The sequence below is a fragment of the Mastacembelus armatus genome, chromosome 13 (assembly GCF_900324485.2).
Source record: "Mastacembelus armatus chromosome 13, fMasArm1.2, whole genome shotgun sequence".
Lineage (NCBI taxonomy): Eukaryota > Metazoa > Chordata > Actinopteri > Synbranchiformes > Mastacembelidae > Mastacembelus > Mastacembelus armatus.
The window spans coordinates 10,920,072-10,934,388 of record NC_046645.1 but is presented as its reverse complement, the minus strand read 5'-3'; the positions used below and the strand labels follow the sequence as shown (position 1 = coordinate 10,934,388).

At 41.3% G+C, this 14,317-nt stretch overlaps 3 protein-coding genes across 5 annotated transcripts in view; 1 reads left to right on the top strand and 2 right to left on the bottom strand.

Annotated features, from left to right (window-relative positions):
• The window catches only part of stx1a (syntaxin 1A (brain)), a 49,330-nt gene extending 43,136 nt beyond the window's left edge, over nucleotides 1-6,194 (bottom strand). For all 3 annotated transcript variants that reach the window (XM_026298582.1, XM_026298581.1, XM_033325536.1), the window contains exon 1: nucleotides 6,069-6,194. In XM_026298582.1, coding sequence (XP_026154367.1) covers nucleotides 6,069-6,098 — 30 coding nt within the window. In that variant the 5' untranslated portion in view covers nucleotides 6,099-6,194. The remainder of the gene's footprint in view (nucleotides 1-6,068) is intronic.
• A 967-nt stretch (nucleotides 6,195-7,161) lies between these two features.
• bud23 (BUD23 rRNA methyltransferase and ribosome maturation factor) lies at nucleotides 7,162-12,238 on the bottom strand. Its single transcript, XM_026298997.2, has 12 exons — nucleotides 11,966-12,238; nucleotides 11,658-11,695; nucleotides 10,762-10,857; nucleotides 10,231-10,313; nucleotides 9,538-9,634; nucleotides 9,330-9,426; nucleotides 9,198-9,248; nucleotides 9,019-9,104; nucleotides 8,730-8,775; nucleotides 8,574-8,635; nucleotides 7,692-7,781; nucleotides 7,162-7,533 (listed from the first exon to the last, which is right to left on the bottom strand). The coding sequence occupies exons 1-12, from the start codon at nucleotides 12,011-12,013 to the stop codon at nucleotides 7,479-7,481; spliced, it is 849 nt and encodes a 282-aa protein (XP_026154782.1). The 5' UTR covers nucleotides 12,014-12,238; the 3' UTR covers nucleotides 7,162-7,478.
• A 464-nt stretch (nucleotides 12,239-12,702) lies between these two features.
• dnajc30b (DnaJ (Hsp40) homolog, subfamily C, member 30b) lies at nucleotides 12,703-14,013 on the top strand. Its single transcript, XM_026298996.2, has one exon. The coding sequence runs from the start codon at nucleotides 12,724-12,726 to the stop codon at nucleotides 13,828-13,830; it is 1,107 nt and encodes a 368-aa protein (XP_026154781.1). The 5' UTR covers nucleotides 12,703-12,723; the 3' UTR covers nucleotides 13,831-14,013.
• The last annotated feature ends 304 nt before the right edge of the window (nucleotides 14,014-14,317 follow it).

The window sequence follows — 14,317 nt, the reverse complement described above, 5'->3', positions numbered from 1 at the left end:
TTGTTAGTTATTATTATCACTGGTACTATTATGCAAGCCTATCACCCTGCCAAGATAGACATGCGCTTTCTGGGGCCTAATGAGGTCAGTGACAGGTCACATTGTTGTAAATTTTGTTTAAAGGCTTTAATCTCCAACAAGTATCTGCGTTCAAAGGTGTTAGCTACTGCTAAATAATGACTCTGCTGTCATCAATTATCAGAAATGTGAAAGCAGAGGTCAGGACATTACAAATTCAATTTTAGCAGAGGTAACACAGATGACCTGAAGTTAATTCTCCCACAATACACAGAGAAGGTTTGCTTATGGAATCATCTTTGTTTATTACCAGGATCTGCAGGAGCTGAAGCCTTGGGACCTGCTACTCTTTGAGGCAGAAGAACAAGCAACACAACTTTAGCCCTCAACGCTACAAAACCAATTAGTGCAGAAATAAAGTGACACCGATGTCACAACGCATTGGTTCGCAGAATATCACAGGTAGGATGCAGCTCGCGTTACTGGTATGGGTAAGGATGCTGTTGTGTGTGTGTTCAAAAATAGCCATTAGCAGCCAACAGATATTGCATATCATTGCAACTGTCAACTCATTTGCAAAGACAGACAAGTCCCTGGTGAAATGCCAGATTGGTCACACTCATTTCATGGCTCATTAATGCAATTATGCAGCCTCTATGTGTTGATGAACAATGTGTTTGTGTGTATGCTTCTGCCTTTCTCATACTGTGTTTAATAGTGGTGATGTCAGACACTAACATAGCTCACAGGCGGGGGCAGAGAGCTAGTAATCAGAGACTGGGCAAATGAACTGAATCTATTTTTCAATAGATTTGATTTTTGACCTCACTCCCTCATCCACCAACCCCACCCTTCTTCACACCACTCAAGGCCTGTTCTGTCCCAGACTCTGTGCTGGACCACATAGAGGAGGTGGGTGAGAGGGGGATGTTAGATAAACTGACATCCATCATGGACATCACCTCTCACCCCCTGTATGGGACTGTGGAGGCACAGTGTAGGACGGAGCACCATTGCAGGCCATTTGTCCCTACAGCATTCAGACTGTAGATAAGTAGATAAGGTACTATATGTATATATATTCTCATATGTGTGCAATATGTATATTGAACAAATTATTAACTTTCCTGAGTATTTTTTGATTTCACACTATTGTATATGTACATAGGTATATATGTATTTTTCTAATCTTATTTTACACATATACGTTGTACTTTTATTTGCACTTCTTCTACCCATGTGTTGCTATAACAGATTAATTTCCCCACTGTGGGATCAATAAAATTGATCCTTTTCTTTAACAATATATTTAACTGCTACTTTACCCCCCACACTCAACAATAAAGGCTCATCTGTGGGTCACAACCAAAGACAAACCACAAGTCCAAGAGTTTACAGAGGCTTGAGGTTTTGTATGAGGACAAATAAAACCTCTGACGCTCCAGGATCACTCTTTAGTTCCACAGCAACCAAAGTGGCACTTTTTTCTTCCTGCTTGTATCACTGAAGATGTGTCAACAGACAACAGATCTTTTCAAGAACAGATGAAGAAGTAAAGACATGGAATAAAGGGGAGTTGGATGTGAGCAGATGAAAAAAAAATAGGAGATAAAAAAAAAAAAGAGAGAGAAACAGAGTAAAAGTCACACAGGGTATCTGTGTCTGTGCTCCACATCTACCCTATTAGTTAATGTGTCACTCTAACACCAAACAGGCAGTGACAGTGAGTACCCTCACCGTACAAAACACACACACACACACACACACACAAAAAGCGCTGACTGAACAAACTAACAAGGCCACACAGAACAGATCAGAGTGAGAAAGGAGAGGAAAAATGTAGGGGAGGCCATCTGATAAATGAGTGATAGGACAAGAGCAAAGAGAATAATGAAGGAACTTACCATTACAGAGAGGATGACAGAAAACAAAGAATTATTACTGTTAAAGAGAGAGATGAGAAAGAGGCCGATATGGTCAATCAAATGACGAGACAGAAAAAAACCAACAACAAAATAAGAGTGGGGCTGATAAAATGTCAGGAAAAAATGAGGAGATATAAAGCCAAAATGACCTGTTACAGGTGCAGCCTAAATGAGTAACTCAGAATTGATTGATTACATTCTCCATGATGTGTGAAATCTGTAATAACCTCATCAGTATGTTTTCCCTTTGGTTTCAGAGCTCGAAGAAGGCTGACAAACACATCATATCTACGCCATCTGTCACAGAATCACTGCGGGGCCGACTAGGAGTGATGGGATGAGGTGGAAGGGGGAGAGGCTGTATGACCGTTTTACTTATTGGGGCTGGCAGCTTCAGGCAGCAGGCTAATGAGCTATTGTACGAACAGAGTTGTAGGCAGGTACTGAGCTCATAAAGTAGCTTTATGTGCATATGGGCAGTGTTGGAGCAGCACTTGCACCCTTACACAAAGATGAGCAAAACTCAATTTCCTGCCAAAATAACACACTGGCACATGGGTGAGTAAACTTGCAGCGTGACTCTGCAAAACACACACACACACACTCACACAAGAAAAAAAAAAAAACATAGAAGCAACGAAATCTGTTGTCAGTTGTTTTGATGTCTCCAGACTCGGTGTATATGTAAAAATTAATATTTAAAGAATGTCTTTACAGATACATTTACACTTAATTTTAGTCCAGAATCAAGAAATTGACAAAATATAGCACCAAACCAAGTTTTTTCAGATCTGAGACAACAAGTCTTCCTAAATGAAACGCCTAACGAAAAACTTTTCAAAGTTTCAACTTTAACAAGAATGGGTCAGGAATTGGCCAGATGTCAAATCCCACAATAACTCAGTCCTATTTTTTCCACTATTCATAGTCGCAATGGCTGTCAGACTTGGTTTTTAGTGCCACAGCAGTGCCTGGTCATAAAAATGATCCCACGCATGGAGATATACAGAATTTACAATAGGAAAAAAAACAGCCCAGGTTTCAGATTGGTGCCTCATATCACCATATACCCTGAGTTGAAATGTCAGAATCAGTGTCAGTAAAGAAAAAGATCAGTGCATCTAACAATTATACCAAGAAAGAATTCACACTAGATTTTATTTAGATAAATACTGTCCAAGTAAATTCTGACTTTTGCTGCATAGACAAAAAAAAAAATGTCTAACCCCAATCCACATTATCCACTTATTATATTTTGTGCTTGAGAACACAGTCTGGAAGCAGCTTGCTGAGAGTTGGAAAGCTAATTTAATAGGTGACCTCTGATTTTGTTATAGCCCCCATCAGGAACCGTGCACTAGGAGATATCTGAGAACACTGTTACACATTACAGGGATCAGTTTTCTAACTACCTTGAATGTGTGCCACTCAGCATAATATGCATTAGGCAGTAGATATTTATTTATTGAGACTGTGTCTGAAGTCAAGGTTGCTCTTTGCCACTGCAAGTTGTTACCAGGGACCAGTTTTCTCTAAGAGCCCTGTAATGCAGAACCTAAATCCCTTACCAGGAGGAAGTGAGGGTTCTGTGAGGGACTCTCTTAATGCTGTTATCTCAAAACGTTTAAAAACTAGACAGACAAAGACGAAAGACCCGTTTCCTATCACAAATTTAAATGTTTATGCAAGATTTTGAAATGTATTGATAGTATTACAGGAACAGCTGACAACTTTTCCAGCTTGGAAAACTAAAGCAAAGTTCATCCAATCAGCTGTAGTGTGTCTCAGAGAAGGCGGTAACTATCAGTCATCGATACCTACAAAGTAAAAGGTTTGGTGCAGGGTGCTATAACCATTTAAAGTGTTGGTTGTAAAGCTTTCACCATCACACCTCAGCACAGAAGATGTGAACTGGAGTCCTTGAAACTTTTTCTCTAAAAGAAATGATATAGAAATAAAAGATAATCATTAGTTGCAGCCCTGATCCACAGAGCACCAGAACCTGTATACAGTCACACATGTATCCTACACTGTGCTGTTGTAATGTGATGTCCAGACCCGCTGAGCGATGTCTGTGTGTTTCAAGAAGCCACATTAACTTGAGGCTGTAAATGGGAAACAATATTAATCTAGCACTGATGGGAAATAACAGTCTGCGACTTGCAATTTACTTCAATTTTATTTGGTCCGGATTGCCTGAAATTGGTCTGGCTGGAGCGTCTCCAGCTGCCATTCCTGAGACATGAAAGATATGATCAAAAATAATAAAAGAAAGTGGAATCAGCAGCTGACATGTAATTCCTGCCGACCCCGAACGCTTTGACTGAATATTGGTTGAGATTGCTCTCTGAAGCTGGTGAGGAGCAGTTTGGCTATTGCTCTGCACAGCTGCACCTTCCTAGCACTGTGAGGAGGCAGCATGGCAGTGGAGACACACCTCGCTTGAACACACACACACACACACACACACACACACACACACACACACACACACACACACACACAAGGTAGAGCTGGGTTGTCTCCCTGGAGTCCAATTCATTGCTACGTCTTCACTGAAAAGTGAGGACCTGAAAATTCGTTCTCTCTACTCAGCTGCCAATTACAGAGATCTGACAACATCCAACCATTATACTACACACACACACACACACACGCACACACACGCACACACACGAATACAGTAGCCCATATACTGTATGAAGCAGCTCAAAAACAGCATTCCTATGGAGGACAACACTTCTGATAGATAGACAGACAGACTATGGGTCAAAAGGGAATATTCAAAGACTAAGGCTTTTTTAATCATGATTTGAGAATGAAGGACTGAGGGTGGAGGTAAAGAGACTGAGAATCTGATGGGTGAGAACAATGTTCTTGTCTTTCTCACCTTATAGAGCCCTAATAATCTGCACCACAGCTGCGGAAATGGCCAAAACACTGTGCTCAGTGTGAGTGATAAAAGGTTTTCGGAGGAGGCCACCCTCGATGAGCAGAAGGCTGACACGTAGTAGGTGAAATTGGAGAGCAGGGGCCAATTTCCCACTCCAATCACACATCCATATGACCTGATCGATCAAACCACACACACACACACACACACACACACACACACTAGCTCATACACCGGAGCAGTGTTCAAATGATACAGTGGCTTTCGGGGGGGGGGGGCTGTGAAATGATGAAAGGCTGTTTCAGGTGAACAGAATGCACTGGATGGATGTGCGCTCCAGTAATCTGCCCAGTCGCTGACACCAAATGCACATACAGTAATTGCGCACATAGGAGCCGTGATACTAAAAAAAAAAAAAAAAAAAAAAAACAGCGTGCACATGTCCAGATCGACCACGTTACGCACAGTAGCCACAGAAGTCAAAGTCAGGCGCCTTGGCCCGGCAGGGGCGCGCACATGTAGGCCTGATTATAGACGCACTAGATTGTGCACTTGGCTTTGTGAATTTGGGGTCAGAATCGCTAAAAGCCTAATTGTGTTTAGAAGAACACAAACTTCAGGTTCTGTTAATCTTGGGGAGTTCAGGTCTCCTTTGGGGGAGCTCAGCCTCCTGGTTGGCCGTCATCATAGCTCTGCACCGGGGACATATTTCCACACAGGTTAACTCTGATTCTGGATAACTACTTATTCCTCAAAGACTAATCAAATGCCACGTTTTAATAAGGATTATTAAATAAATGACCCTGCCCAGATAAAATAAAATCCGGCTAAGTGCAAATTGTCTCTCCAATAACTCGCTCTTGAGTCCCAGGGGGAGTCCTCTAATAGCAAAGGAACTAATGATTTCTGAATAAAAGCAGAACGACCCACGTGACTTTTCATTGGGAGAATGAGGTAGAATGAAATCATTCTCGTTTATCCGGACTTTGTCCTGCTTTACTGGCACAACACCAGCAATACGCGCCTGTTGTCCGTGATAAAAGAACATTTCTGCCTCCATCAGAGAGTCACAACTGTTGCTCAATCAGCGCACCCTGCTCTGTGGACCTGCGCTGTCAGAAAACGCTATAATATCCTCTGAAAGCGGATTTTAAAAAATAAAAATAAATAAAAGCATCTGTTGTCAGAATGGGTGGATACTGACTATTGAAAAGAAGCAAGTAGTTACTCACATGTCTAAGTTCTTGCATGCGGTCCTTCATGGCTCTCTGTTTTGCCGGTAAATCACTCTTATTCTCTCAGTTCCCGTTGTCTTCAGGATGAGTGTGGTGATGGAGCGGCGGGGCGGAGACCGAGAGGATGATGCGAGACCGACCGAGGCGAGGAGGAGCGTCTGGCGGCGGCGAGAGGCGGTGATTTTTTTTTTTTTTTTTTCTCCCCACCTTTGGTTTGGATGCTGGGATGGTGGGACCACTTTACAGAGCCCGTGTGACGCGCACGAAAGGTGAGGCGAGGCCTTTTGCAGTTAACCCATTACGCGCTCGCAACTTCTTCTTAAATCCGCATTAATTGACTTTTATTTATTCGTTTTTACATGAGCCTAAGTTTTCCTGATGTTCCAGTAAGGTCAGCCCGGCAGACTGAAGGTTGGTTTACACAGAAACGAACGAACCCCCCGCCCCCCCCGGAGGGCAAACTGGCTTGGATTAGGTTGATCGATTGAGCAGGTTCAGATGACGCCCAGGTGATTTGTATTGCGCCACAGAGTACAGCGGCCTCTGTCGGCCACACGGGGGTGCAGGTTGGTACGGAAGCAACTGAAGACCTGGAAATTATCCCCCAGAGCTTTTGGAAACCTCAGGATTTCAGACTCCATATAGACGAATACATTAGTTAGACAGCTTGGTCACATTTGGGCAACTATAAGTCTTTTGCCATTAGTCTTTGCAGCCAAATGGGTTTTTAAAATCATATTATTTTTTAATGTACAATATTTTATTACTTGTTTAAATGAAAATAAACACTGAAGCCGGATTTAAAATCTAATGTCTGGTGTGATGGTCCTAAACTACTAAACCACTTCCTTTTTCCCCTCATGTGCAAAGTCCTTTTTTGTATATACTGGATCTTTCTAATTCTCACTGAATTAATAGTCTACCTGCTTGTTCCCACATATTTGCATGTTCTATATGTTTCATTTTGCACATCTTTTATAGGGTAGCTTCTGTAACAAGACCATGAGATGCTTTTTGTTTTTGCCGTTTTCGTTTGGTTTCATTTTGAAAACACTGCAGATGATACAATAAACTGCTGAAATCGAGAAAGTGACATTTAATCATTTTATTTTAAAAACTGCTTTAATCCTATTGTTGGTGCCATAGATGTCTACTTCGTCTTCACTGTGTTTTGTGTCAGCGTGAACATGGAGACTGCATCCAACCTCATTTGTGAGAAACAAAAGGCCAAACACTTGATCGAATGTAAAACCAATTGACCGTAAGAGCGTTTCACCCTTGCGTCTCTTGAATCAAAGTGTTGAGAAATTAAGTCCAAGCACTCCGCTGCTCCAGAGGTGGCTGCGTGTGTGGAGCGGAGCGGGGAGCAGGCGAGAGCTAATGAAGGCACAGCTGCATGAGTCACGGCTAGAAATGAGGTCTCCTCTGACGTCCGGTGTATTTTGTGTCGGCTCGAACCTCCCTGCAGGCCAGCAGAGAGAGGAGGCGTCAGTAAGCTTTACAAAACACAACACGGCGAGGGCGATGAAGATAAAGCTTATTTTAAATATATTATCATTTTCATAGCTTGAAAATTTTAGCATAGGATTTTGAATGCAATGATTTTGGTCATGTACGTACCGTCCCTGCCTTCTCCTCCTCTCCTTCTTCTCCAAGATCCAGTCTCGTCCCTTCTTCCCCGATTTTCCTTTCATGTTCTTAAAACGGCATCTTTACAAAGACAAAATGTAGCTGATTAGGTTGCTTAAAATTCACTTTTTTGTTTTCTGCAAGATGTCACTAACACAGTAGTTTTTTTAACAAAGAAAATCAACTTAGATATCACTATGTGAAAGGGAGGAAAACCAGCCTGACAGGGTTTTAAGACAGGTAGGACAACGACCCTTTGTTAGATTTCTCTCGGTCATTTGGATTCATCAAGACAGGTATGACTGAACCTGCACGTATGAACGCCAAGACCTGAATGCTATGCTACTAGTAGGAAACCAACTGTTTTTAAATGACTATTTTAATAGAAATGAACAGGCAAAGCAAAGGATTATTTTCACTACCAATAAATCTGCTGATTATTCCTCTTGTTTTGTCTGTTTGGCAAATTTAAAATTACTTATTTTGTCCAACTAAAAGATTTAAGATAAAGAAAAGCAGTAAATCCTTATATTTTTTTATATTTTCCAGCATCTCATACATTTGGGGTATGTACAGAATCTTTCACATTTGCATTTCAGTGGCCACATATGAAACATTTGCTGTAACCACATGAAGAAAAAAAAAAAAGTTAAAAATATTCTATTAATTTTTCCCTCCATCTGCCTCTTCCTGCTTCTCACAGCATTGCATGCTTCAGAATAAAAACCACCCACCAACAAATAAATCTATCTAAAAACTCAAGTGACTGAATCAAACTGTGCTTCATCCAACCATGTTGATTAATAATCAATAATATCACAGCCAATAAACGTGATACTGCAACCTCCACTGCTGCTTTGTGACTGTTCTTACCTTTGTCCTGAATATTGGACCTGGTTTGAAACAGCTTTTTCTGAAGTTTCTGATCCCAGTCCCTGGACCGAACAGAACGAGATGAGTGTCATATAATGTAGCTTAAACAAATCAAAACAATCCACATTACACACAGCTGATTCCTGTGCTTCTTACTTTTGGAAGGACTCCAGTTACTCCAGCAAACAGACACAAGAAGAACCTGTAAACAACACGTTATGTATGTGTGAAAAGGTAAATCAGTCAAGACATATCAGTGTGTAATGATTCATCACGAGCCTAATGTGACAAACAGTTGAGTCAATGCGGCTGTCATCCTGTTCTAATTAGTCTTGTGTTGCGAGTACATAGCTTCTAATTTCACAGGCTATTAAGAAGAAATTAACTGCAGACGGCTGCAGCTGAACATGTCAAAATAAAAGCCTCGCTTCGGATGGCTACTGACTTTTTGGCCTTGCTGCTGTTGGGGTAATCCACCACCATGCCTCCACTGAAACCTGCCTTCATGGCCTGTGATGTGATGAGCTCAAGCTTTAAAGAGGAAAGAAGATGACTGAGTGAGTGAGTGAATCTGGATAAAACATCAGATTTGACTTGCACAATGTTTTTTTTTTCCTTTTTCACCTGCTCTGAATTCTCTGGATAAAGCTGAAAAATTGCACGTGAACCTCTAGACTGAAAGACAGAGCGAGGAGATATCAGTAAAGGTTTTCATCACAAAATATTAGATCTGGATATTAAATTTTTTCGTCTTACCAAAGAAGAATACAGAGTGCTAAAAAAGGTATAGAGTCTCTTCGGAGGGCTATGTGTCCTCTTGTCAGCATTACAGAGCCACTGCAAGGCGGAGATACTGTCAGGGAATAATGCATTAGGTACATCACAATCTAGGTCAGAAAAGATTCAAATTGAATGTGGGGAAAAGCCATGTTTTTTTTTTTTTTAAACATAACCTCGCTTTCACCTGATGCAACCGTCAAAGGTACCGGGTCGGAAAGGCATCCCCTGGCCCATGTCTCCTAGTAACAGGTCTCCTTCTATTTCTCTGTCCAGTGCAACATCTATCACAGAAAGATATTCACATTTGTCCAGTGTGTCATCAGTTTATCCACAGCTCATTTTAAACTAAATTTACAACCCAAAAAAAAAAAAAAAAACATGGAAAATTATGCCAAAATGTCATAGAGATAGAGAGGACAGGAAGGAACGTGTTAGGGAAAACATGACACTGGTCTACAAGGAGAAAGCCTCAGTAATGAAAGTAGCTAAGTTTTTAATCAGAATTGTGTCACCAATAAAGGAAAATTAAGTCCTGAGAGTTAACTGGCTCCAGTTTCCAAGATACAGCTTCAGGTCAAAATTGCATTACAATAATTCAAAATTAGAAGGGAGGTGTGTAATTATGCTCCATAATATATTTGTAGACCAGAGTTATTAATGTTTTCAGACAACATTGACATGAAGGTTTATGAGACTCATTACTGGTGACATATGCCAATAAGCCAAAAGTGCACCATCATAAATATTATATCATTTAACTCTAAGCTATTTTTAAAGACCAGGAATGGATTACATTTAAACTCTAACCATATTGATATTACATTGATATGTTTTTCAAAACTATCTAATTTTCCTAATCTAATGGCACCAAACTAACCCAGCATTGCAGTGCTGATGTCAACTCCAACCCAGTAGTGTCCCTCCTCGGACAGGTAGTCTCCACTGAGCCCAGAGCCACACCTGACACACAGAGGATAAGTCACATGTCACATTCAGACCAAAGTCCCAGACATTTAGTATTGTCATTTCAAACACTTTACATTAACCAGTGTAAATTACATTTACAACAGAAAAACCACCATAACTCCATAATATCTTCACGTCAGAGCTTTCAGAAACATCCAAACTCAAACTCCACATTTATGTCATCTTGATGCTGCTGGTGTGTTCAAAACACTACAATTAGACATGTTCTTTTTTCACAAACATTAAAAAGCCTAAATTAAATGGCAGAGGATATACAATAAAACATGATGCATGGCTATATGAATATATATACACTTATACTGATATTTTATCTTTGCTCAGGCTAAGATAAAGCTGGTTTTAACACAGAAATTACCAACTCAGAGACTGATTTAATCAGATAAATAGTGCAGTGCAGGTGAGCACAGTATCACTCACTCACCCCACATCAAGCAGGAAGCAGGGCTGTCCCTCCGGCAGGTTCAAAAGCTCTACAGCTCTCTCTGACATCTGGGTCTGGATTTCAATCATTCGAGAGCTGTCAAAGCAACAAAACACACAGAGATTTAAACTGCAGTTTCACATGAGACCTTTGACAACACAAAAATTCTTAAACAAACAAAATCAACCTTAACATGGGGAATTAATAGAGTTTAAGACATATCTCTCTTCAGCTACTCCACAGAAAGTTCACATTCACACAGGGAACTGTGATAGATCATTATATATATATATATATATATATATATACACACACATATATACATATATATTTAGAAACAAAGCCCAACCTAAAATCATGATGATCGATTAATTTTATTCTATTATCTCTTTACCGAAAGAAATTCTTGGTGAATAATCCACATTTATAAAATACCTCTTCAATACAAGCTGACTGTTTTCAATCATTCTGCAGTTTTTTAAAATAAAATAAATTGATGGTTTGCATCTGGTGCATCACAAGATCCCAGAACCCATGTTGATGTCTACTTTGAGTATTTCATATATAGTACAGTATATAGTTTTCTGCTACTTTATACCCCAGTAATTGCAAAGGCAAATATAGAATTTATTACTAAACTAGATCAGAATGTGTTTCTTACTTTGTTACTCAAATTATACAAAACAAAATCAACAAATATATTATGATGCATTATTATCAGCCAAGATAGGATTCATAAGCTTTTAAACTTTTATTTCAAAATTATTTTCAAATTTTTCAAATAAAAGATTTGTAAATTTTCAAATCCACAAACTTTAACCTCCACCGAAAGATTTTCTCCCTGTGGCATTGAGATTTACTCACTGACCCACACAGGAAACAACATCCAGACTCACTTCTGAGAGTATTTTTTTGCCTCCTCTTCATTGTAGAACTGCGGAGGCGACACATCAGATTATTAACATTTGAAGTTACTGCTCAGTAATAACACAACAGACTCCACTGTGTCACACTTTCCGTCTGTACATGGCACAAAACTGAGCTAATTAACTAGTTACCAGCTTGTCGTTCAGTAAACAATAGTCTAACTCGCTTATTAAATGCTGACAGGCTAAAGAGAAAGAGACTTTTAAAGATCCAATAGACTCCAGCTAAGACAATCGTTAGCCTAGCAGCTAGAAACAGCAAAAACCGAGTCACCGACCACATCTGGAGGAGCTGTGTGCTCAGGCCGCCGACAGCTGGAGGTCATGGCTCTCCCTGTGCGTGAGTTCCTGTCGGCAGATGAACAATGACTTGGGATCTCACTTTATACACGAGCTAAAATGTTGTAGTCGTACAGGAGCCACACGTGATAGCGTCACACGTGGATGACGTCATTCAAAGGCGACGTCGGCGCGTGTTTTTCTCCCCTTGTTTATTTTTTTACAATTACAAAACAAATAGAATACAAACTAACAATTATGTGCTTATATGAATACCAGAGAGGAAAAACAGACTTAATTAAACAAATTAAACGCGCACACACAAACACACAAATGAAGAACATCTGTTTAGTGTTAGGTTATTTCAGATTAGATTTTCTAAAAATAGAAGTCTTTTTTTTACTTTTTGATTTTGACTTTTATCACTGGTTTCTATATGTGGTTTAGTAAGTGGTGGGTTTCTTGCTGACCATTTCCATTAATACATAAAATAAAGTCCCAGTAAAAATCATAAAATACCAAATAAAATAATGCAGTTGTCTGTTAATCAAACTATAACAGGATGAGTTGTTGTTTTTTGTGTGTTTATTTGTTGGTTTCTTCATTCACAGCGTCTTTCCTAAACTTTACGAAACAAATACGTAACCTTTTCCCTGCTAAATGATTGGTCAGATAAAAGCACTTCCTGTAAACATTGACTCCAATTGGTTCTTCGTCGTGTGACGCTGCGGCTGTTCTCTGGCCCGTTCCCGGTAAAATGGCAGAGGTCAGTCCGAGGCTGGGCTGTGGGGTTTACCGGGTGTCCGCTGTCAGGAGGACTGGGCCGGTGTGCACGGGACGACGTTCCGGGTCTGCCCTGGTACCGTACAGTCGGACTGGAGAAGGATTAGACCTCGGTCAACGAGAAGTTCAGTCGGTGTCAAAACGCAGCGACTCAGAGAAACTTTCCGGAGTGAGACAAAGTACAGATAAACAAGAAAACTGGTCTTTAGAGCGGGATCCGTTCCGTTTTACCCGGATGCACGCTCGGAAACCAGCCCTGAGCCTCTGTGACGGACTGGTCCTCCAGGACAAGCTGCTGGCCTCCATGTTGACAACCTGGACTAGAGGAGCCGGTTCCTTCCACCCCGAAGCCTTCAGGTCCCATCAGCAGCTCCGAGACTTCTGCACTGTCAGCTCACTGCTGGTAGAACAGGGACCAGAGAGACCAGGGTACCGCCCGAGCCTGAGGGGGCTGAAACTAAACCCCGACCCAGCTCCAACAACTAGAAACTACAGCTGGAGGACAGACAGCAGCTCAGAGGATGGCCCCCTGCTGCACAGGAGCAGAACGGCCTATTACGACGTCCTCAAAGTGTCCCCTGGTGCCACACAGTCCCAGATCAAGACGGCTTACTACAAGCAGTCCTTCATTTACCATCCGGACAAGAACCCGGGGAGCAAGGAGGCCACCCAGCGCTTCTCCGAGATCAGCGAGGCTTACACCGTCCTGGGCAACCTCAGCCTGAGGAGGAAGTACGACCGGGGCATCCTGAGCCAGTCAGACATCCGAAGTGCAGGAAGACCGCCCTCCAAAGAGCCTGCGACCAGATCCACAGGCTCCCCGCAGCAGCAGTATCAACATAGAACCAGGCGGTTCTCCCAGGCCGGAGGGAGGCCGATGTTTGATTTTGAGGCATTTTATCAGGCGCACTACGGGGAGCAGCTGCAGAGGGAGAGGGACATGAGAGCCAGGAAGCAGCGCATGCAGGAGGAGCAGAAGGAGAGTCTGAGCAAGAGGAGGCAGAGGAAGGCGATGCAGCTGACTGTGCTGACGATGCTGGCCACGGCAGGGCTGATTATTATCAACCTCTGCGAGCCCTAAATACAGGCAGCACGGGCCCTTTCTGGGGTTGATCCTCTCAGGAGGCAGGAGGTGGTGGAGCTGCTACCTCAGGCTGTTTTATGTTTGCAAGCACAGTTTGGACAGTTTAAGGTCATACTTTTCAGTTAAAAAAAAAAACAACAAAAATGTATGTACAAACAAGCTGCTGATTGTATTAAAGGATAAATTCGTAGATTTTCAAGTCTGTTTTAAAGCCCCATCCATGAAAGAATGTATTCAAAGGTTTATCCTAAGCTAAAGGTGAGACTTAAGTAATCTGTAATAGACAAATGAACACATTACAGTTATCTGCCCACTACATCTGTGCATGGAAACCAAATTTTATTTTATTAACATTTTATTTGTATTTTTAAAAAATCTTTGTTAACTAATATAATCATCAGACAAACTCTGGTGTCTATTTTGCACAGAACTGGGACTGTGAATCCCCCCATCCCCCCCATCAGTTCATCCCCATGAACTGAGT